Consider the following 24,967-nt stretch of genomic DNA (forward strand, 5'->3'; position numbering starts at 1 on the left):
GCTCGAGAGGATTGGCTCTTAAAATTAATTCTCAAAGGACACGAGTAAATGTTGAAGTAAATTTAAAAGTGTAGTATTTAATTCGAATGCCAATAGCATGGCGATAAAGAATGAACGCCGTACGACTGTCCCTTTTGCACTCACGCAAATAGCACCGACGAGCTATGTACACCTCCGCGATACGTTGATGTCGGTAATGTTATCCCCATCCCGGCACGTATTACACTCTAACTTTATCGGAAGATATCTCGGCGGCATATCTACAAGAAGATAACGTGCGTATTCATCGTCGGATAGTGCCGCGCCTGTGCGCCCACGTTAAACTCTTATTACGTTTCTTTCTCGCAACGACTGGGTGAAAAGACGGAAAAAACGTGCCTCCCAAGGGGTGAAATTTTACGCGAGATGTTGTCGCCGTGTGACTCTGCCCCAAAAATGAAAGATTAACGAAAAGAGTAACGGCTTTTGTCATCCATTTTAAAGACAAAACGAGGTTGAATAAACATAAGTAGGCGCCTGTGCTGTGTGTGACTTTACATCATAATTTTATGTCAATGTGTTCTCTGTTATTTAACTGTATTAAAAATTCACGTTCAACGTTGCAAATATATTTTGTTGGAACCTCTATGGATCCGGTATCTAGGAGTCCAATGACTCATGATGACACATGAGTCGATATCAGACCCATATCGTTGACGCAATTTTCTCATAACACTGATTCCATCGGACAGTCTTAATTGTGATATAAGATTTATATAATTTGATATAAGATTTATATCAAAAGTCGCATTTTATATTAAAAGTAGTAGATTTTTTATGTATATATATATATATATATATATATATATGCATGATAATTAACTAAACGAGAAGTGCATGTCTACACGTGCGCGAATGAGAAAGCGTTAACATATTTGACTTAGACTTTGACATATGACCTTAATTAAAAAACGCACTTTTTTCAGAAAAATGACAGTTCGTTTTCCGGAAGTGATAAGAAGCGGATCGGAGGTGGAGGGAAGTTTGACGGGACCGGCAAATCCAATACCTAGTCAATCAATCGATTGTGGCTGCGGACAATTGCAATGCCCAAAACTAGCGAAATTTGCAACGCGAAGACTCTTCGTGGGATTAATTTGCTGGATCGGTGTAGTGCAGGCTGCATCGTACGCTTATTTTCACGTGACAGGATCCACGATAGCCAGAAGATTTCAAATCGATCCTTATGTAATGGGTGCGCTTCATAAACGGTGCTATAAAAATATTTTATTGATGAAATATTTTATAATGACATCCTGCAAGAAGTCGCAAATATTGTATAATACAGTATAATTAGCTAGAAACATTATTTACAAAAAAATATTTTAGTTATTATATTCCTTAAAATATATTTTAACACAAATTGTTTTCTCTTGCATTATTTCTAATGCATGTGCAAAATTTGGTATTTCTCAGCAACTTTTTTCTTTTACGATTGCTTCGATAATGTAAATATCTTTAAAGTTTCTATATATCATTTAAATGAATTTAACATGCTTTTAATGCAAAATGTAACATTTGTATATTATTTCTTATGATAAGAAACTTATTTTTTTTTACAGATTGGATTCTTGTTGTGGCAGAATTAACACCTATTCTACTAGGATTAATAGTAGCTTATTGGGGCGACAGAGTACACAGGGCTTCATGGATAGGAGCTTTAACCCTTTTACAAAGTGTCTCGTATTTCACTTTGATAATACCCCATTTAACACATCGCGTTCGTGTCATCGAGGAAACGCAAAACGTCACTCATATGTCATTATACGCTGGTTAGTGGCCAAAACATAAATACTCCAAAATGATCCTTATTTGTATTGAATTTATATATAAATATTAGTCACTTAAATTATGTTAGCATTTGATTTGACGTAAAAAATAATTTTTTGGGGATTAAAGAGACGTTTTAAATTTCAGATGACAGTCCAGAATTATGTACTCTCGGATTATCGAGAATCATCGCAGAGGAGGACGACACCTGCTACTTTACTATGGTCATCATAATTCTAGTGCTAATCGTAAGCGGGATAGCAAATATTGCATACTACGCGCTAGGAATTTCTTATTTAGACGATAATACAAAAACGAAGAACGTGACCGCTTTCATCGGTGTAATAATCGCTGTAAGGATCGTTGGAATTCTTTTCGGATACTTCTTGGGTTGGGGATGCCTTTGGTAAATACTGCAAAATGTTTTTTTTAATATTAAGTAATTATTGCATTGCGTCTGCAATTTTTTACGAACTGATTACACATTATGAAACTGACGCTAATATACTTATTTCTAAACTTATCAACTCGCGTCCCAGGATAGACGCGGAAAATTTCAGCATTATAACATCATATCGGGATCAAATGGGAGCCTGGTGGCTTGGATTCCCAATTCTCTCTATATTATTGGTGATTCCTGGCTTATTGCTTTCGTGGTTCCCCAGAAGATTACCCTCAGAGGTATACATTCACACTTTATAATACAAATTTGTAATTTAATAATTTTGTAAATTTTATAACATAAGTTTTTCAAATTAATAGTCCATCTTTCTCTATATACTATATTCTTATAGAAAAAGCTCTTTTGACTTAATTATAATTACTCTGTTGTAGGTTGTCGAACAAGCCGCAGCTTCACTTCTCAATGGAGCTTCGATACGTAACCGAGCACCTCATAGAACGATTAATTCCAAGGTCGGCAGTCCCGATTTTTTCCCGTCATTATGCAGATTGATCACCAATAAGATTTTAATGTGCAACATTCTGGCTACGGTGTTCAGCGCCATGGCGCTTTTAAATTTTATGGCACAGGAGAATATCTTTTTGGAGTCTAGATTTTATATAGCCCGACCGACAGGAATGCTCCGTGGATTCAGCGATCCTCTGCCTTCTAGGCTAGCTACCAGTAAGATTAATTGATATCTCTATTAACGCGCGTTCAGATAGAAAAAGTAAAAAACTAATCTAGAGCGATATCAGTTTAAATTAATTCTTGGAATTGTTGCCATGAAATTATCAACAATTATTTTTTGTATAGAAACGAAAGAGAACTAAATTTATTCTCTAAATTACTGAAATTTGAAAAATATAAATATATGTAATTTTCAAGTTGTTATAAAAAGTTAAAATGTAATAAGAATTGAAATAATGGAAATAATTTATATATAAAATAAGTGCAATAATCACTTTTATTCTAGATATTGTGAGACCCGTTCTGATTGGATTAATTATAATCATCAGTGGCCTAGTATTAGCCAAGGCAAAACCACGCGCTAGATATATTATTGGTTACAGTTTTGTTATCGTGCTTTTGATACTGGCAATTATCATCGCATTAATCTTTGCCACCTGCGAGAAACCATCCATCATCGGTTTAGAAAAAGGCTTGTAAGTAAAAGTTATTACTTAAAATTAATATTTATTGAGTAGCAATAATATCGTTAAAAATGAAGAGACAATGTACCTCATTTTATTTCGCGGTATTCTCAGATAAGTGTTTACTGATCAACATTTTTGTAGCGACGAATTATGGGATTATTGCAACAAAGACTGTCAGTGCTCTAAGGACGCCGATTTCCGACCTGTTTGCGATATCTCGGGAAAGTTCACACATTATAATCCTTGCTATGCTGGCTGCTCCTCAATCATTTACGTCGATAATGTGAAGATCTATAGCGATTGCACCTGCGTGACCGAATGGGGTAATGACCAAGCAAAAGATGGCCCATGCAATTCAACTAAATGCCAAGCCGGCTGGATGTTTTTTGAGGTGATTACATTTTGTTTTGTTCTTAAATATATTTTAAATAATTAATTAATTAATTACAATTATAATATAATTATAATTGATTATATTTTCTATATTATGTAATCAAATTTTGCAATCTAATAAAATCTAATCAATTACGGTTGAAACATTTTTATATTATTTTTGTTTTAGTTTGGAACTTTAGTGGTGTACATGCTAATTGCATCCACTTTCGTAGGAGATTTATTGGTCAATATAAGATCCGTCTTCAAGCAAGACAAAGCTATCAGCATAGGTTTCTGGATGATGTGGATTGCAGCATTCGTTTATGTTCTTGGCAAAATTCTTTATGAATTGATTGCGCGTCAGACGTGTCAATATTGGGGCAATCAAAAGAAAATTTGTCATTTACACGATTCCGAGAAGCTCGGGAATTACTTGTGTTACCTGACAATATTATTATTATCAATTTCTCTTCTGTTAAAAGTTATTGTTTGGTTTTTTTGCAAGAATTTACAGCTGTATGAAGTTGAAACTAAAGATCAAGAAAGTGTTGAGCTACAAGAGTTATTCGAACCAGCAATAACCGAGCAACTTGAAGCATTGAATAACAATAGTAAATATATATTTTTTTAATACAAAATTCAATTTTTCCGTGAAAAAGCTATAGTTTTTTTTTAATAAAATAAATTTAATTTAAAATTTTCTTCTGTGTAAAATCTTTACCGTAAAATGTGACAATATTTGCAGATGAAATGAGGCAAGTGGAGGCAGTTGTTGAAGAGCCAAGGGCAATGCCGGAGACAGCAAATCTGCAAGAAATTTCACCAATAGAAGAAGAAGGTACTCAAAAGAGCGCGTCTCATAAACCCATTATTCTTAACGGTATGATGGTCCCACCCAAGTATCTGTCGAATTCGAATCCTGAGACAAATCGCAATTCGCAATCGACGATTCGAAATCTCGATTCCGAGGACGAACTAGACAGTTCGAGCGACGAGAGTAAAAGACTATCGAGTACACAAGTCGCTTACACGCCGTTAGGACTTGACTCTGATGTCGAGAGCGACCTTAGCAGCGTCGGGCCTAGATCAAGAAAGCGTGTTCCGAGCAAGGATTACGACGAGACCGATCGCCCCTCTTCAAAGAACGCGTCTCTGAAACGCCGATTCCCGAATCCCGATCACTACGAGGATCCACAAAAAGGCCGAAATTCTAAAGTCAAGGATCCAATTGGTTACGATTCTTCGAAGGCAAGCAGCTCGAAGTTTGCAAAGGAGAGTCAAGAGAGTAACGTTCCCAAACAAGGCGACTTCAACGAAGTTGGCATACCAATAGTGGATCCGTTTCCAGACAAGAAAGACAACTCGGGCAGTACCAACGCGGCGCATTTGAAGGACGTGAAATCGCTGATCGATCGATACGAGCAGAACGCGAGTCAGGAAACTTTGGACGAAGATCGGTTATCGGTGAAGTCGACAGAGGATACGAGAAGTCGGCCGGAGAGCAAGATAGGTATACCTCTGATAGCTATGGTTCCTGGTAGGTCATCTTCTCGAGGACAATCCTCTTCAGGCTTCGGCAGTTTGCCAGATGTACAGGACAAGAACCCTGACTCGCGTTCGGAGGGACCTGGGACTCCCAGTCCGAAGAATGTCGCTAAAGACAGCAAAGCAACGCATCAAACCGATCTTTAACATTGAGATCGCGTTTAAGTCATAGGTGACGTGTGACGCGTAAGAACGATACGCAATTCTGCGGATATTTATGGTAGAACGAGTAATCCGTAGTGGAATAGAAGCGCTATCACGATAAATTTATACTATCTACGAGCGATAAGAGGCTCTAACTGCCAAAGTACACAATACTACACAATACTATCTCTGACACCTGTCGCCTTTAAAATATAAAACCCCTCTGATTCAATTTCATGTTTTGATAGATGAACAGTAAAATTTCATGTATGTACATCCTTTTTAATTACAAATCGTAATATCAATATGCTTTAATTATTATGCAGAATTGATGGTGTGCAATCGATAAAGATACCTCGATCTGTGAGTACTCCAAATATTTCTAATAAAGGATAACCGGCTAATAAAACGTGTGCTGTATTTCATGACATACTTCCATATTCATAATTATTCTTTGTAAAACGTAACATGTGTATAACGACTTTCATAATAATTCTTTTAATATTTATTACACAATTAAAATCTATCGTATCCTTATTTTTGATTATTTCGCCTACCTGTTATTAATGACTTCTTGTTGTTTTGTAGTACCACCTTATATATAGATTAGAATACCTTCTAATGTGTCGATAACAGCGGGTACACTATATTTCATCGCGAGTAGATAAATTACGATACATTTTCTATTAATTCAAAATATAATTGTTATATGTACAATTAATTAATTTTATAGATGATTCACTAACATGAATCATTGTTTTTTTTTTCATCGACAAGAGTAAGCAATATATGCGGAATACACGTATATGCTCTATATATGCATTAATTTGGCATTCCCGTCATTTTCTGTGGAAACACGAGTTCGAAATAAAGCAAAGATTCATATCAAACCTACAACGAATTACGAATTCATCCGTTACAACAATAAAAACAATTAATCGCAGTAAATTAAAATTAATAAAAGATCGGTGGTCGCATTTCTCTTGCGAACGCCATAGGTGTTCTACCAATGGAGTCGGTTCTATCTAGGTTACTATGAGCTTTAAATAGCTAAGGAGGTGCTTAAGGTACTTGTAAAGTCTTTATTTGTCGGTTCTCGCTCGCTCCGCGTTCGTCGTTCGATCTTTCTTGAAGATCTTCGATCGAAGTCTCTCTCTTCACGCGCGTAACGCATACGCCAAAAGGGTGATTGAACTCGATCATTAATTATTCTTTAAAGCGTATCACCAGGCTCCTCGGCTATATCTTCCAGTTCGATCTCCTCGTCAAAGATCTTCACGTCTTTGACGAAATACCAAACGCCCACGTCAAACAGCGTACCGATCGTTACAAAACCTAAAATGACAAAGGGACTATGATACACGAACAACGAGAACTCTTCATTCCTTAGATACGATTTGCAGGATACTCACTGGCTGCAGTGAAGTTCAGCAAATACCTCAATACTTCGCCGTTGTACAGCCAGCAATTTCCCGTCCCTGAACAAGTCTTACCCCATACAAGACAAGTTTTATCTAAAAAAAATAAAATATTAATTAATTGTCAAATTTAAAGCGTGTAATTAGCGAATGTATAAATATAGAGTTACGTTTTCAATAATGACTTGAACTAACAAAATTACGACGTGCTACCGAAAGAAGTAAATAAAGACCTCAAGGGCTTTATTTATCTTCTGATAACATAGGCTAAGATCCACTTGACGCTACAAACGCTTCGAAGCATTTTATTGACCAATCGGAATAAAAAATTATACTGAAAAAGTGACTAATTAAAGAACGCTTCGAAATGTTTGTAGCGTGAACCTTAGTCATACTATTAAAAAATCTGTCTATATCAATAATGTGTGTACATGAACTTATCACTAACCTAATATGAATCCGAATAAAATAGGCGACGGTATAAAGGCAAAGAGGCTCAGTATCATTAATCCAAAGCCCATGGCGACCGCCTTGTCTTTCTCGTCGACGCATCTTACGGAAACTAAGAAATTCGACGCTCTTCCGGTTGCGCCGCTAAACTTCAAGAAACACACCACTGCGAGAAAGATGTAGAACTTTTGCATACAGTCTACCGGACAGGAACCTGGAACAGCCGTTCCCAAAGCGTCTACAGTGGGCTCGGTAGTTTCTAATGGGACCTCGGTAGAGAATGAGAAGGATGTGCTGTTGGCAAATGGATGCGCCAGGGAACGAGCCAATTTTGGTTTCACGCAGCTGCAGTCCGTATAAACTTTACTACCGTTATTATAATGCTAAAAGAAAAAAAGAAGAGATAAATATATTTAACAGAGATGTATTACAGTAAATTGAAAATATTCTAGTATGGAAAAACAACTTAACAAAGATTTCGTTTCTTTTTTCTAAGGCAAAATTACCTTTCGTAAAGATTGCGTAAAATCATATCAAACCTTCATGTTGCGGCAGCCGGCGTGACACGCGGATATAAACGTTTGTCCATGTTCGGAGCACACAGGATTGTAGGTGACGTAGTCGCAGTGGCACTGCTCGTTGCAGGGTAACTGCGTTTTCAATTCGCCGTTCGGCTGAATAGCGATCTGATTGTCGTTCGCCGAGCAGCCGAGAAAGGCGTAAGAGATCATTCCCAGTACCGATATAACGCCAATCATGACGTTCCACGCCGCCAGGTATCTAGCCTTTGGCTTGTACTTGGAGATGACTAAACCGGACAGCAGTATCCCGAAGGCACTGAATACCAAGCCGACCGTGCCGGTGATCAACGATGAGACGGACGCCGATTGCTTGTACTGAGTCTCAATGTACTTCGGCATGAAGATCCAATAGGGCATGTAGCCCATGAAATAGAAGACCGTCGCCAAATTGTTGCACATCAAAGTCGTGTTCGTCAACAGGCGTTTAAACGTTCTCAACATGTCCGAGATTGACGCTGGTAGCTCAGATTCTTGCTCGCCCCCCTTGATGCTCGCGGCCGACTTGTTGCGTTCCAGAGCCAGGACCTTGCGAGCGGCCGCCCTCGGCAGTGTCTTCGGGAAGAGAGCGATCATGCTTGCGAAAATGATGAGGAGAATGGCCAAGATGATCCATCCTAGCCACCAAGCACCTAACCACCTTAAAAATATAAATTTATTAAATACAATTAATAAAAATTTTTGCAAAACACTCGTGACAAAAACAATTTGTTTAAATGAATAATCTATCGCTAAATCAATAAACCATACTGTTTAATTGTAATGGCACCACTAGTCCTACATACCTCGGGTCTTGCATCGTAATAGTGGGAGTTAGAGTCGGGCTGATGTAGAACTTCAAGGAGAATGAGGCCAGCCCGTAACCAATGGCGGGCCCGAGCATTCGTAAGAAATACGAGAAGCTGATCAGCGCCGGCGTTTTCGACTTTTGTATGTTGTCGTCCATGTAAGACACGCCGAGGGTGTAATAAAGTGAACCACCCACCCCGGACACCAGCTGGGCTATGAAGAGGATCACTTGCGGCGCAAAGTTTCCGTCCTCGACCTCGCAGTCAAGCCCGCGAGTTTCTTTGCCCAAACATAGAAATTTCCGATGCTTTTCGGGAATCACGCTTGTGTTCAGCGTGCTTCGCGGTTTCGTGCCGTATTCTTTGGTCAGGGATAGGGCGTCTTCGCCGGGCCCGTAGAGAAAGTGCGGTAGCATCGTAAGACAACAGAAAAGTACAACCTAATGAAATAAACAACGGCGACGTTTTATCAATATTCAGAAACGATTTAATTCGCCTAAGTCACTAAGAGCTTTATAGTATCTGCATATCGATACATTTTATTAATTTTAATTTTATTATTCTCGTTTTCCATTTATGTTATTTTTTTTTTTCATAATTTATTTATCGTACCACATAAATAATCGTAGCACGCTCAACTGTCTGTTCGATATCTAGAGCATTGCCGCAAGCGCCTCTTTACTCTGTTCGAAGAATGGATCGCTTAGCTAAGCACACGACGACGGGAGTACGATGGCAAGAGGCATGAATGAGCGTAGCTACGATTCTAACGCTTCCTAATTTAATTAAGAACCGACCAATCGGTGAGTTATGACGTCTACCGGGCTCGTTCCTCGGGGCGTGTGCTGACAGCTGATTTCGTTTCTCGTCGACGCGAAAGTACGGCGCGCGATGCACCGTTGCAACAATGATAAACGCAATCGAGGATGCATGTGGCAAAACTTACGGTGTAAATACCGAAAGCGATCCATCGGGGCCTGTGACTTCTCCCTGCGTAATACGACAGAGCGACGGATACGAAAAGCTGCGAGATGTCGTTACCCACTGTGATGAGACCTGCATGAGAAGAAAGTACGTGGCGTAAATTGCCATGCCGTAGCAATTCATTTAATGACGTCCCTCGCGCGAACGCCAATTCCACATTGCTATTAAAATTTTAACTTTATTACAAGCCGTCCCGACAGCATTTTACGCCGTTCGAGCTAGCAACTTTTATGAAATATTTTTTATATAAAGTAATAAGTTATTAATACATATTTTAATTAAATTAATAAAAATATAAAGTCAATATTTATTATTTAAATAAAATAATATTAATTTATAATATTTTTCGATTTCCTCTATTTTAATTGTTTATTTATTCGCAAAATTTGTTTAATTCTTTTTTTCTACAAGCGGCAAGATTGTGTAAAAATCTTTCCAGTTTTCTAATGTCCATGGATTAAACCTACCTTTATGATACAACGGTCACACAGTATTTAAGTGTAATAAAACGTATCATACGTACCCGTGGTTTTCGAGGGTATTTTAAATCTCTTCTCGATGGTAGTGATGGTGCCATTGAAATAGGCGTAACTGGCGGAAAATATGCAGCCGAGCACACCATAAAGAAACACGTAAGCCTTCTTATTGGCAAACTTCTGCAGGGTCGGACCCTTGAAGCACCATATGCCGCACGAGGTGTCGTCGGTGATCGGTAACTCCTTGAAGACATCATCGAGCCCTCTGGTTGGCGTCGTGGGTGACGACGGTGTCACGGACGGCGTCGTCGGCACCTGTAGTAGCTTCAAGTTCTCCGGCCCGTTCTTCTCGTGATTCGAGTTGCTCGAGTTATTCTTCATCTTCGCCTCGGCCTAATCGTCACGATTACCCGTGCAACTGGCAAGCGCCTAACACCAGGCTGGCTTCGAGCGAATTCAGTGACCTCAATCGCGGGTCACACGATACCGATGTGACTTGATTGTCCTCGCGGCTCTTGGCATCGCTTTTTCGTTCGGTCCGGACCTGTCCTCGGGTTCGCACTCACGGAATCTACTCTACTTCCTCTTCTTTTTCCTCTTCTTCCTTTTCCTCTGGCACTGTTCCCCGTGTCCCGTCACTTTATTACGCGGTCACGTGTTCTCCATGTTTCGACTTGGTCTCGCCCGGGCAACACCTACGCCAGAAAATCTCGAAGTTGACTGCGACTGTCGCGCGTACAACTTGATGATTTATGGGGATGACAATGAAAGTATGTCGATGAAAAAGAGTTAAGAGTCTTGAGTCGGACCGAAGATAATATATTTGTACAACAATCTCACTGCGCCAGACAATATTATCGGACTCTGAGTATTCGTATTGTTGAATGAACAATTTTATCTGAATATATTTGAACAATATTGCTAAATAAATAACGAGAGCGTAAAGATATGATTCTGCTTCGAGTACATCAACCGAGTAATTTTTATCTAAATATAATGAGCGTTACAATAAGTTGTTAGTTATACAAAATTATTATGAAAAATTACGAACTTCTATTATATATTAAAAATTGAATTACATAATTGGAATCGTAAATGATCGCGAGCGAGAAATACAAAAAATTCACGAACTGCAGCCTACCGCTGATGGAGGATGGTTCCGGGGTTAATTCGAACGATCGATTGCTTCGGTAACGAAATATTAATACATAGCGGCGATTTCTTAAAAAAAAAAAAAAAATTCGTCAATCGATTACCAATCTGCGACCGCGAGTTAATGTTTCCTCGCGAAATATAGATTCGCGTCCGAAAACGAGCGATATTCTTCCGCAACTGAGGCGCCTAAACGCAACAGAGTGTAGACCGTGTTCTATGCCTAAGGATCCCCACCTTCCGCCCCCCAAGGAGCCGATCGTACGAGAGAGAGCCACGATCTTCTTACACATATCTATCTACTGTCCACCGTGTCGTTATCAAGCGGGTAAATTCTGTCTCTCGCAATCAGCCTATTCCTTCATCCCCTCTTCCCTGTCGCTCTCTCTTTTTCCTTCTGACTGTCGTTCTCTTCTTCTCCCCTCTAGACCGGTCGCGATTCTCCCGATCCCTCCTTCTGCGACTAGAAACTAGCCGTCCTCGTCATCCACGAGTGCCGCCGGCTCGATCTATCTCGGTCTATCTATCTGATAACGTACACCTGTACGAATGATGAACCGAATAGGAGTAGGGATGCTGCGGCTGACTCCTACGCCGAAAAAGAGCAATTAACGGGGTAAGCGCCCTGTACTATTGCAAAATTGAATGTACTGAAGCAGATGGCGAATCCGTAAAGCATGCCTTACGATCTATTGCTGTCACTGCGATCTGGAGATTTAATTTCGAGCAGTTCTTATAATCGTTACCTGTGAGTTGATAAACCAATCGCCAACACCGAAATCAAGCTTCGTTCATCCTCGAGAAGTAATTTTTCCAATTGCTTCTAATTTTTTAATGGTTATCTAATTTTTAAGTGTATCACTGGCAAAAAATACTCCTGTACCTACGCGTTAATTTATTATCGTTTACGTAATGTTGAGGGAAGAAGTGAATTACACGAATATTTATTATTATTTTATTAATGATACGACTTTCAAGTAACACGCGCGTTATCTCACAACGTCTGACTCTTGATAGCACGACAGAAGGAAAATTGTCGAAATGGAAAAGAAGTGCATACGTGAGTGCGCGTGTATGTGCGTACATAGGAAACAACCTGCTGTTCAACCCTGTAAATTCTGGCGCTGGTGAATCGGGGGGTTATTCGCGACGTACGGACCGCGACTTGTACGAGGTCTTGGCTTTCGGTACGGTGTTGTCTAAGCTCGTTTCTAGTCAACCTCCGGGAGCAGAGGCTTCACATTGTGGACCCATTATGATTTAATAGAGCCGACGTGATGTACACACGCGCGCACACATAGACACTCGGTAAACTCTTCCGTCTATTCCCGTATTGCTAATAGCATACATCAAACAGCTATGTCGCTAATAGCTGACGGGTAATTGCCAAAGTTTAATTTTTATACTCGCCGAGGACGAGTTCTTCAAGCGGGCGAGCTTTAGGACCACGTTAGGACTCCCGACAGCACCGATCATTTCGATCGGCTATTTTTCGGAAGGTCGTCAATAATTAGAGATGAACGATTTCGACCTTCAAGTTCGTCTACGTCTAATATTCGTCTCTTTGTCTCAGTAGCATTCAGTTTATTCGCCCTAAGGTAAGATACTGTTATCGCACGATGAATTTGAAAAAAAAAAAGGAGAGAGAAAAGAAGAATTTGCTTTCCTGTTATTCGAAGTAATCTTGAATAAATATCTGACTATCACCTTGCGCGCAAGGAGAAGCGATAATATAAAATGACGTTTAATACAAATTTTCTTATCATGGCGGTAATCTGTATGCCTAAATGACTACCCAAACTCCTGTATGCATACGTCTCAATTGAAACAAATAACTTTGCACAATTTTTATTTATAGGAAATAAGAATTTTTTTAATATCCATAAAACAAGAAGTTTGAAGTCACGACAATCAATTGTTTTATATGTGAAATTGAGTTGTCAGTCAAATAATTTAGTCGAATTAATGGTGATTTCGTTTCGCAAACCATCATTCGTCATGATTTGCAAGAAATGTCTTCCTGGCGGTATTTGCCTGCTCACAAACCTGCCGAGACAAATGAAAATTTACATCTATGATAAGAACATCATAAATACACCGAGGAATACACGAGTGTACATAAATTTCTTGGAAACTTCGATCTGCCGTTTGATGCACGCAAATAAAACATCGCAGAAGTACTCGATATCAATTTGCTGACACGTTAAAAGCTATTGCTGTACAAAGTTCATTTTACACTTTACAATTCGTAGTGATTCGCACATAAATTGAATTTGTTATAAATTATATATCATTTTTTATCTTTATTCATATAGCTTTCACGCAATTGCAGAATGAATTCTTCGATTATCATCAAATCAACGAACACATTCTGCCACTCCTCATGGAAACTTCCATCTTCTGATGTCTTTGTTTAATATAACTATTAAATATTTTTTTAATAAATGTAAATGTTAATACATAAAACTAGGGTATGCGAAGTAACAAGTTACTTGTTAAAGATAACTATTCAACCGTGGTCTTTACCGTTACGAAAAATTGTAACGTCATAACTATAAATTGATTATTATAAAAATAAATAAAAATAATAGTAATTTCTTTTGTTACTTGTAACGCATTACTACATAATACTTAGATCAAGTGACATTTTTCACAATGTACTGTAATCGTCAGATTTACGACAGTTTGAAGCGCGTGACGTTGACCAGGTTTAAGAATGGCGAGACGCCTCCTATTGCTGAAAAAAAAATTCAAAAGCCATTGTGATTTATAAACTCTATATTTGCATGACTCTCAGCAAGATGTTTGCGCAACCTAAAACGTGTATATCACTCGAAGGCTGCCATCTTTTCGAATCGAGACGTGGAAATTGAAGTAACACTTTTTTACGAGATTTCGAATCCACGAATATCTAATGTGTTATTAATAGTCGCGTTAATTATACCGCTTTTGAGTGCATTTTCATTTCGTATACTAATGTTTTATAAATTATTAACGATTTACATTAAAAGACAATAAGAAATTAAACGTTAAATATTCAAAAGATAGTAATAATTATTTGAATTTTTTTACATATACTGAAAATATTAAATAGATAAAAATATAAAATTAAATAAGTGAAAAATTCGTCAACGTAAAACTAGATAACAAAACTATTTTTAGCGCACGATCTCTATCTTGCGAGATATGCTACTGTATTCGACAATTAAGTTAGATTAAGTAAGAATGATTACGTTGAACTGTTCTCGTTCAGACGTTGTCAATAACCTATTAAATAAGTATTTACGCTCGAAGACACGTGTCTCTTGTACGATATCACATATCAATTCCTTCTCTTTGTGATGATATCCCGCTAAACTGCACATATGACAAGTTAACTTGCAAAGTACAAGGTTACTTCACTGGCACATGGGCAAATTTCGTCAGGCACTTTAAATGGCACAACCCACTTGCGTTTGTAAATTACGCAGCATTCGTAGAATGGCAGAAGGAACGCCGGATGAGCTGCATTAGTATCATTATTATTACAGCACAGAGGTAATAGTCAAGTATTTTTCGCAAGCTGACTTTGAGACCTTTACTCGCGATTAATTTTTTACGTTACCTGTCTGCCCAATTTTACTCGTTGCATATTAATCCGCCGATTTTCCGCAAAATAAAATGTAATTTCTTTTTGCTAAAAGAAAGTGATGCTGTGTCGAGCGTTACGTTACATCATGTGAACCGTGTGTTTTCTTCAAAGGAAAAGAAAATCTCGAGGTGGGTCAAGTATAATCGATAATAAAAGCGCCGCGATTCTTAAGCTTAGAAGTGGTGGAAGGTGAGTAAACCGATTGCTTCCGGTCATCTATATCACATGCGTCTGTCCTTCTTTATCAGACGGTCTCGTTTCTAGTCTGATCGGACTGTACCTCGACTTAGAAGACGTTGATGAGGTTTATATGAAAGATGGGTCAGGGTCATGCACAATGCAACCGTGTACACACAACAGCAAAATCTCCCAATACCAGGTCGAGGCGCGAAGAAGCTTCCATTTTTTTTTAACAATGTTCTTATAATAAAAACTTACGTGTATTAAATACATGTATTAAATATATTTTTCATATTTTAAGTGGTTGAGGTTTTAGATGTTATCACGCTAAAAATAATGAGAACAATACTTTACATATAAACAAATTTATCTTAAAATACATCTTAAAAATATAAGATAATTATTACAAAAAAATTTTAATTTTTATAAAATTATACGTACATTATGTAAAATATGCATTCATTTTTTTTTTCTAAAACACGCATTTTCCTTTAATTAGTTACTTTAGTAACAAAGTAAGATTGATAGAGAATTTTTCATAAATCCTGAAATTCACGACACTTTACTTCATCAACAACGTAGCAACGAATTCTCATTCTTGTCAGTGTGCAGACGTTGCTACCCCCTCTTGCAGAGCTCATTTTTCCTTATTTGCGACGGAATAAGGTAGAACGCTTAATCGTAATGCCGAAGCGCATCCTCTAATGGTGTTCCGAAGGATGCGATCGATAGAGACGACCTGACGTCACGGGAACGTCGCGGAATTCATTACACGGGCCAAGCCGCCCGGTTTAGTTGGGTGGGCTTAAAAATTAAAAGGCTCTCAAACAAAAACTCCCTTTTTACCTTCAGCCTCGTGGGATGTAATCCCTCCGTCCGGTGGTAGCCCGTATACCCCGCCGAACCCCCGAATTTCGGTGGCTTGAAGACAAGCCCTGAGACTTTGCCTCCTTCTTTCGACCGTCTCTTCCTCGCTCATTCTATAGACGAGGAGCGAGCACGGATTCACCGATCCATAACGTAGTTTTTCGAATAAACCCTTTCGTTTCGTGGCGCGTTATATTCTGCTTGCGGGAGATTTGGTAGGGAATGAGAGAGAGAGAGAGAGAGAGAGAAAGCGATAAAGCAATGAAGGGTGAATATCTTATCGAAAGAAGAAATCGTTTAATTTTACTGGAAAGTTAAGGAAATAAAAATAATAATTTACGTGCAAATAATTTTTGCAAAAGACTTCGATAAAATCTCTTTATCACTATTTTGCTGATAGAGAATAAAAATTGACATTTTTCAAAAGTGCAGAAAAGAGCGCAATAAAGCGTGTGAGTAATAACATGTTAATAAAAAATAAACGTGATTTATTTACAAAGAAATAGAAATGAGTATGATTCGAAAAATAAAGATTTAACAACAAAATTGTAACAACGAATAGCTCGCAGCTTTCCGTTCCAAGTATCTAGAAGGTTGAGAGTTTAACAATTAAAATGCAATAACGTTATTTACACGATTATAGTTTCTATCACTAATAAAATTATTGCACTACCTACTAATCATCGGAATGTTCGGCGTCAGTCACAAAAGCCCCGAAATTTTTCAGGTACCTAGAGCAATTTCACAAATCTCATCGGATTTGTCCACTATCGGGCGACAGCGAGCGTTATAGACGACTCTGCTCTGTCCTCTGATTTAAAGTCCCATTAACTTCCTTCTTCCTGTCTACATTATCCATCGCAACGTCTTCTTTCACGAACTCGCGCCTCTTGTCGCTCTCCATGTCGCCGTATAGATCCAAATTTTTGCCGAGATAACAAACCATAGCATCAAATAGTACCCCTATTATGGTAAATCCTGTAACATGACGAAATAACTTCTTTATGATCAAGCTGACTGAAAATTGAATGATGAAACGGTATTCGAATGAGTAATCAATCAATAGCATCATTTTGTCCATTGATAACCATTCTTATCCGTTGCGATTTTTTTTTTTTTTCGTTTCCTTTTTATCTAATCAGCTAGCAGACAAACACTTGTAGTCGGTAAAATATATAGGTCGTTAAACTTGACGATACCCACCGGCCGCTGAAATGTTCACCAAGTATCGGAAGTTGTCTCGGTGATAAAACCAGCAGTTTCCTCTAGTTCCGCAGGATTCCTCCCATATCAAACAAGTCGAATCGATGATAGCTCCGTAGATAATCGGTCCCGGAATTAGAGCCAGTAGCGAGATGATCATAAGCGTGATACCCTGAGCGAAGCTCTTGTCCTTCTTGTCGACGCATCTGTAGTTCACTAGAACATTACCGATTCTCCCGGAACAGCCCAACAGTTGGATCACGCAAGTGATCACCATGAAGAGCAAATACGGCCGGTTGCAATCGGTGGTGCACGGGCCGGCTTTAACTTTGTCGAAGAGCGGCGGGAGTGCTTGCGAGTCGAACATCTGCTGTTCCAAAGTGACGGCTCTGCCGGAGCCGCCAAAGTAATCGGAGTAGTCTCCGACATAGCTCGATTCGTTCAACGGTAGACAACTGCAGTTTCCAAACTGTTTGTCGTCCAGCATCGTTCGGCATCCCGCGTGACAGGCAGAGAAGAAAGTCGTCTTCGACGCCTCGTGGCAGACCGGTGAATATTTGACACCTACGCAGTTGCAATCGGCATTGCAACCAGCTGTCAAATTCATTCTGCGAATAGACAAAAATATACATAGAATTATTATATCAATGATTTTAAGCGAGGTGATGATTTGTGATCTTCATTAAGTGTCTTCTGAATTGTAAAGATACTCACTGCAAAGTCTCCAAGTCTATACCGCGTATCCCAGAACCCGTGCAACCAAGAAATATAAACACTATTTGTCCCAAGACGAAGCAAATACCAACGAGTACATTCCACGCGAGAAGCGGCCTGGGGCCCGGTTTAAATTTGGTAATTATTAATCCCGATAGCAGAAATCCTAATATCATACCAAACAGCGATATGGGACCTGTGAATTAGAACGAAACAACAATTAGAGATACAAATATATAATAATTGTTAAAAGTATTTTTGCAAGTCGCAAAAAATCGATTTTATTTCTTAGCAGAAGGAAATTACTTAGTACTAAAAATTATCTCGAAAAAATCTTAGAAATAAATCTTAGAAACGTTCCTAATGACAATTAAATTTGTAAAGTAATTAAGATGCATTCTTATAAAATTAATGTACGTACCTGCTATTACAGTACCGCCAGCCGCGGACGTACCATATTGAACTTCAAGATACTTCGCTATGAATGTGATATAGGCAGAAGCGCCGAGCACGTAAAATACGCCGCTTAAATTGTTGCAGGTCAACAGCCAGTTCGTTAACAGCCGTTTCATGGCTTTCGGAAATTCACGGATTGTCGGTATGTACTCAGTTTCCAAGGGTATTGGGTTGGCACTGCTGGTACGGTCCATCTGTATCGGAGGCTTCTGCTGCAGCACTAAATCTAACTTCAAAGGTATTTCGCCATCCTGAAGCGGAATGTTTTCGTTAATTAATTTATACAGGGACTTGTAAATCCTCTGGGAGTTTCCTCCGTCTACATTAGTTTTTTACAAGTTTATAAATTGATTATCGACGTTTTTTAAAAAAAAAAACTAGTTTTTTTAATAGATAATTATTTTTTTTCGTATATAGATAACAAAATAAATAGATAAAATAATATTTTTTTTATAACAATAAATAAAAATAACGTTTATATTAATTTTGTAATTATTAAGAACTCAGATATATTAATTAATATATATTTTTAGGCTTGTTTAAAAAAAAATTTAATGCTTTTTATATCAATTTTCAATCATACGATAGACTAATATTTAATGTAATTTTCTCAAATCTAATAATGTTATATAATATCCATACATTTAAGTTACCTGTTTAGGAGTCTGTTTAGAAGTATCTTTCGATTTTGGAAGCTCACGTGGAAACAAAGCAATCAAAATAGCGAACACACCCATTATAAAGCCAAGAATGATCCATCCGAGCCACCATGCGCCTAACCATCGCGGGTCTTTCTTCGAAATAACAGGATGAAGGTTTGGGTCTATGTATAAACTCAGACAACCATAGCCCAATAGAAATCCGATCGTCGGACCCACGGTACGTAAAGCGAACGTAAAACCTTACAAATAAAATTGGAATTTATTGCTATTAAATCCTATTCACGTCAGTAATATGGCAATTACTATATTGTAAAAAAATAAAAAGTTTTGAATACATTATTATTATTAGAAACATAATTATAAATGTCCACAATAAAATCACAATTTATAAAAGTCAGATAACCTTTATCCTTATCAAAATATTCCATTTGAAGTAAATCAGACGTTTAACAAGAATTTATCTTGAATTCATGCTCTTAAGATACCGCATTACTTACTTATCAGATTTTCCAAGAGAAATGATTAGCTATAATAACGCGTTAGCAAGATATACGTTTACTTTTCATGTTTATAAGTAAAGATGAATTTGGATCTTGGTCGCGATACAAATTTTGCTAGTTAAAAATCCGTTAACAGAATTTGCAAGACTCACCTAATAGCATAGGTGTATTTTTCTTCTTCGTGTTGTCGTCTAAATACGTCTGTCCCAAACAGTAATAAAGAGTAGTTCCGATACCAAGGATAAATTGAGATAAAAAAACTAATAGTCGAGGGAGATAACTAAAGCTCAACTTGGTTTCGGCGTCGCAGAGTTCCGGCTGATCCATACGCGGGCAGATCGCGAGGTCATTCGGGAGAGTTGTCATGTTCAACAAGGTCTGGTCTAGATATTCCTTCGTCAATGCCAAGGCGTCCTTTCCAGGACCGTATATGAAGTGCGGCAGTGCCAAAACGAGACAGGACAATGAGCTCAAGCCGACTCCAACTGCGATCCATCTTGGCCGATGGCTGGACCCACCGTAATAGGTTAAAACCAGGGACAAGATCTCAGAGATCTCGTTACCCGAAAGGATCAACCCTGTGATAGTAGTAAGAATGTTACATCGACAAGCAATGAACTCACTTAGCTTTTTGATGCAGTTGCAGTTTGAATTTCTTTCGCATTTTAGCAGTTTTCATCTATGCAACTGAATTGAATTTTATTACATAAAAGTTTTTTGACATAAAATAATATTTTTATTAATGTATTTAATTAATTCTATGCCGAACTTAAAGAACTTGTTATAGCTATCTGTTTAACAATCTAAAAATCACTATATGTGATTAATATTTAAAGCTAATTAATTCCTAAAAAACAAAGATTTCAGAGAGAAAAATAATTTTTATTAAATTAAGCAAAATAATTAGGCAAAAATTTATGAGACAGTGGCTACACAAGTGGCTTACTTATTTCTGTTTATCGAGTGCGATATGGTAAACAAAGGATTACCTTATCATTTTACTTCAGTATGTAAATGTCATTCATAGATAATTTTCTACCAATCTCTTACTTTTAATCCCTTTCATGGAGAAATATTAAAATCTTGTGCGTGCATATACGTACACTGAGAAAAAAAGTAATTGATTCAACAAAATCTTTTTGTTGCGAACTGCCAACAAAAGATATATTCAATACAACAATATATGGTAGTGCAATATAAGTACATAGTTCAATCAACATCATTGCACTTGCATTAACAGCAAATATTGTTGTATTAAGTATATCTTTCGTTGGCAGCTCGCAACTAAACGCTTTGTTGAATCAATTTTTTTTTCTCAGGCGTATTAAATTTCTAAAATAAAAAACATAAATCGCCTCACTTTATATATCAAACTAATTTAATATAAATACACACGAAATCGCGTTAATATTTCGAGTATTGCGGCCAACTACAAAATTGTGTAATGCACGTCCGCGTGTCTTCGCTCTTCAATGCATAATATAGTGCTCGTTGTACGACAGATTTGTCACTTCTATGATTGCGACACACTACTTACCTACTAGATAGACGCACACGGAAACGTGATTCGTGAGTGTGCAAGTACGAGTACTTAAACGCAAGTATACCCGCGGACGCTCGACTGCTCCGGCTTTGCCGGCAATGGAATCCGAGGTTGAAAACGATTAAGATGAGATGACGTTCAAAGTTCTGCTCGAGACAATTAAAGCGCGCTGTCAAGTATCGGATAATTTACTTCACGTCTAAGTTTTTCTCTAAACGGACATTTTAAAACACGCCGAAACTGATTGTTCACCATACAGAGTCCCAATCGTAAAGCCGCGTAAATTCGTTTCCGTAAACCGAATGTGTATCTCGGTCAATATTTTATAAAATGAAGAGAGTACAGCCGCCTCGTCGTGAAGTTTTATCATATATATGATGGCGGGAGTGGAACTTACCAGTCGTACGACTGGGTATCTTGAATCTCTTCTCCAAAGTCGTCAGGGTGACGACAATGTAGATGAAGGCCATCGCCTGGACGGTGCCCAGCAAACCGTACACCACGATGAAAGTTCTCGGGGTGGCTCGATTTCGCAGCCACCTCGGATAAATCCCACATATTCCACAGTCTTTACCCATACCTCCGGTAGCCTTTAAGAAGATCGATTAGCGTATTTTTTGTTCTTTTCTTAAATCAGAATTATGTTTGTCTCATTAAAATCCACAAACTTCAGAACACAAACATAATTACAATATTGACTTATAAGACCATCAGTTTTATAATGTTTGCAAACCTGTATGTCTCATTTATATCTTTTTATATTTATTATCTCTTTTTTTTTGCTACTGATATCTTCAGACCTCAGACATGATATGATTCAATAAGTTGAGAACCTTTAATGTTATAAGCGTGTAATGTTGAAACAGAACGCAAAGATTTATTTGTGATAATAGAGGTGCGGCAGAGTTCATATAAAATACACGATTACAACGTTGATAATCGATTCATATTGAAATTCCCAATCGTTTTTATTTCAAACGATTGGCTTTGCTGAATCAGCAATGTTTTGCATACTACTTCGACAAGAAACACTCCAGAGAATTAAGTTCAGCGATAATGGCCTGGTGGTGATGATAGTAATTAAGTCAATGCGCTATGTGAAATACAACCGCTTAAGCGGGAAAATAACGCGTTGTCATTGTGATAGTGAGAGTCGATGACGGTGACTTGCATTCTCAATCACGTATGGTCCAGACGACGATATTACATATATCAAATGCCATACGAAGAAAAGGGGATTACGAGGCCGCAAACGCCCGCGGTGCTTTCAAGTTGCTCGTGGTCGATGACTGCAGTGGGGCATTCAATTTCTAGTGCTCCTACATTGCGGCGTGAGAGTTTGATGAACATGAGACACGTGCGTGCAACACAAGACGCGATACGGCCGTTATCTTTTTTTTTAAGTCGCATAATTATTAGTACGTTAATAGAGATAATAAATCTCAGCACGTTGCTTGCACTTGGAAGATACCTCGGCGTAATGTAATGGTAATAACAATGACGTCTTTGTCAATGTATGCGAACGTATCCGTTATGCAACTCACTTTCCGAACCAGAAGACACCGACCTAATCTCGCGAGCGTTTACAATGCAAGTATCCGTAAACGGAAAGCGAGGGAAATGATAAATGATAATGCGTATCGTAAAATTTCAAATTTAATTCATCCTGTTTATCGTAATGGTAATTTTAGTAATAATGCATACTATTAAAATTGTAAACACTTCTGTATCCTTGTAAGATAGATGTGTAGTTCACATGTTATTCTATCAATTACTCGAATCCACATATGTAAGTTTAATAAATTTAATAACTGAGTTTATGTAATAGAGTGCATACTTATTTGCTGACTCGACTGGAAAAACCGAAGAAAATAAAGTTAGGGAACTTTTTATGCTCGCAATAACGCTGATTAATATTTACGGTAGCAATCTAATCTACAAATCTAATTAAGCTTATCACACCAATAAATCACTCAAACAAATCCGACACGTAGGTTCTCTGTTTATCAAAATTCCTCAATGAAATACTCATCATATTGACTTTTAATATAACAAGATTAACACGTATACGTTAAAAAACTTTATTTGCTTTTAAGATTTCGAAGAAAGAGAAAATTATATAAGGAATTTATATTTCTTCTATAGTCCTTTATTTTTTATGATAAAAATTAAATTATAAGAAATGTATGAATCTTTTATTTGTAGGCTATTTTTTCCCTAAGTTTCTTTATTTATAAAACATTTTGTTAATGTTTAATTAAACATTTTGGAAATGTTATAAATTAGAAATTTTTATATTGCAAAGATGCATAATTTTGTTAATACAACTTGCAGTAATAGATTTTTATTTTATTTCATTCGTCAGTTGAGATCTATTCACTGTTTTTCCAGTTTCCTCTCTATTTACCTGAGATACAAGCTTACGTAATTATAATTTCAATCAGTCATAAGCACTATTTCATAGTCTTAATCGGTTAGTACTTCCGCTTTTGCCTTCTACTAATAAAGATTTCTTGTAAAAAAAAAAATGCATTAAAGCAAGTTAATACATTTATTTTAAATTCTTTGGCTAATTTATTTGGGAGAAAATTATATATTATAAATAAATAATACATTAGTCATTTATTTATGAAATCAAATTAATGAGTTATTTACTTAAAATGCTATTTATATTAAAATTATTTTAATGTGTGCGTTATTTATATTAGTTCTTAATACTTCTCATCAAGTTATTAATATTTTTTATAAAATTACTTCTGTGCATATATGTATATATTTATTTAATATGTACATTAGTCTGATTTGTGCAGCGTATCTTTTAACAGAGAATATAATGTTATCATTTGTTGACGGTGCATAAATTTCTTATGCAAATTATCGTTATCTCTAAATTTTAGAAACAAATGAGGATTCTTCGGTATTATTTATTATCTCGCAGGATAAAGAGTTGCGTGCAAAAAAAAATTGAATTCTAAATCTCCGTCTCCTGTTTCCTCGCACCTTTAATGTCTACAACAATTGCCGCGGAGGCGCATACACGTAAAATACACGAGGATACCTTTCTCCGAATACCGAAGAGGGATTAAGGTTCGAATCGAGGATGGTTTCTCACCTTGACCTTCGATTCGTGGACACAGAAGGGACTTCCGGGCCGCGATTCCTACTGGATCGCGATCCTCGGGTCTCGTCTACCGGGTAACTCGGAAATCGCCACGCGCTGCGAGCGCTCTAGTTAGCACGGATAAACGCGGGATAACTGAGCTTATTCGTATGTCAATGGCAACGCTCCCCTACTATTTCTCTATCAAATCGAATGATAAGCAGGAACGTCACATTCAAAGGGTACGCCGCCAATGAGGATACACCGGTGCTGACATCTTATTATCGGCACCCAAGCGATCCGACGCCTACGTCCGCGTCGCTGCGACCGTAAGATAGCAAGCGCATCTATCCTGGTTGCGGTCCATGCTAAGGTGCATAACGAGACGTGATAATAATAACGTACCGTCGTCGATGGAGCGAAGACGTAACGGTAATCAATGTCGCTATGAAAACAGCGTGATTAATATTACCATCGACTGGAATGATTGCATATGCGAGAGTAAGAAATCTTCTTTCGCGAACACCAAAGTATCTAATCTCCTGTACATCTCCGTCCTAAAAAGTCACCGTACATGCAAAGTTAAAATTTATTCGAGACGTCCTTATCTTAGCTTTCAATAATTCAGTTGTCGTGAAAAAAGAAAGAGGGAGAGAGATGAGAAAAGACAGAAACATTTTATTTGCAATCTTCTTTTGGTGATGCGTTTAATTTTTTTCCCGTCGTCCGTTTTTCACGGCGCTCGACGCACTTTTTTCCCGCGTACGCCGTTCCCGTGTACAAACGCGACGTC

General features: G+C 37.7%; 3 protein-coding genes across 13 annotated transcripts; 1 reads left to right on the plus strand and 2 right to left on the minus strand.

Annotated features, from left to right (window-relative positions):
- Positions 1 to 275: 275 nt before the first annotated feature.
- LOC105829540 (solute carrier organic anion transporter family member 1A5) lies at positions 276 to 5,881 on the plus strand. 5 transcript variants are annotated; one of them, XM_012668480.3, is made up of 10 exons: positions 276 to 523; positions 966 to 1,234; positions 1,602 to 1,811; positions 1,957 to 2,215; positions 2,349 to 2,490; positions 2,644 to 2,935; positions 3,228 to 3,417; positions 3,550 to 3,799; positions 3,971 to 4,394; positions 4,529 to 5,881. In XM_012668480.3, exons 2-10 carry the CDS (start codon positions 970 to 972, stop codon positions 5,473 to 5,475), a joined length of 2,979 nt encoding a protein of 992 aa, XP_012523934.1. In that variant the 5' UTR covers positions 276 to 523; positions 966 to 969; the 3' UTR covers positions 5,476 to 5,881. The 5 variants fall into 5 exon arrangements, with proteins under 5 accessions (XP_012523934.1, XP_012523933.1, XP_012523935.1 ...); XM_012668479.3 differs by having other exon boundaries at positions 276 to 508; XM_012668481.3 differs by having other exon boundaries at positions 276 to 493.
- A 27-nt stretch (positions 5,882 to 5,908) lies between these two features.
- LOC105829541 (solute carrier organic anion transporter family member 74D) lies at positions 5,909 to 11,676 on the minus strand. Of its 6 annotated transcripts, none has more exons than XM_012668488.3 (8): positions 11,556 to 11,676; positions 10,214 to 10,861; positions 9,653 to 9,762; positions 8,704 to 9,146; positions 7,880 to 8,558; positions 7,339 to 7,723; positions 6,885 to 6,986; positions 5,909 to 6,807 (listed from the first exon to the last, which is right to left on the minus strand). In XM_012668488.3, the coding sequence occupies exons 2-8, from the start codon at positions 10,545 to 10,547 to the stop codon at positions 6,686 to 6,688; spliced, it is 2,175 nt and encodes a 724-aa protein (XP_012523942.1). In that variant the 5' UTR covers positions 10,548 to 10,861; positions 11,556 to 11,676; the 3' UTR covers positions 5,909 to 6,685. The 6 variants fall into 6 exon arrangements, with proteins under 6 accessions (XP_012523942.1, XP_012523939.1, XP_012523938.1 ...); XM_012668485.3 differs by lacking the exon at positions 11,556 to 11,676 and adding an exon at positions 11,423 to 11,527; XM_012668484.3 differs by lacking the exon at positions 11,556 to 11,676 and adding an exon at positions 11,308 to 11,525.
- A 4,742-nt stretch (positions 11,677 to 16,418) lies between these two features.
- LOC105829543 (solute carrier organic anion transporter family member 74D) lies at positions 16,419 to 24,343 on the minus strand. 2 transcript variants are annotated; one of them, XR_001138509.3, is made up of 9 exons: positions 24,187 to 24,343; positions 21,472 to 21,664; positions 19,684 to 20,109; positions 19,023 to 19,270; positions 18,335 to 18,620; positions 17,914 to 18,109; positions 17,200 to 17,807; positions 16,674 to 16,974; positions 16,419 to 16,582 (listed from the first exon to the last, which is right to left on the minus strand). XR_001138509.3 is itself a non-coding variant. In XM_012668489.3 (8 exons), the coding sequence occupies exons 2-8, from the start codon at positions 21,650 to 21,652 to the stop codon at positions 16,784 to 16,786; spliced, it is 2,136 nt and encodes a 711-aa protein (XP_012523943.1). In that variant the 5' UTR covers positions 21,653 to 21,664; positions 24,187 to 24,343; the 3' UTR covers positions 16,464 to 16,783. The 2 variants fall into 2 exon arrangements, 1 of the variants encoding a protein (XP_012523943.1); XM_012668489.3 differs by having other exon boundaries at positions 16,464 to 16,974.
- Positions 24,344 to 24,967: the final 624 nt, after the last annotated feature.

The sequence above is a fragment of the Monomorium pharaonis genome, chromosome 7 (genome assembly GCF_013373865.1).
Source record: "Monomorium pharaonis isolate MP-MQ-018 chromosome 7, ASM1337386v2, whole genome shotgun sequence".
Taxonomy (NCBI): domain Eukaryota; kingdom Metazoa; phylum Arthropoda; class Insecta; order Hymenoptera; family Formicidae; genus Monomorium; species Monomorium pharaonis.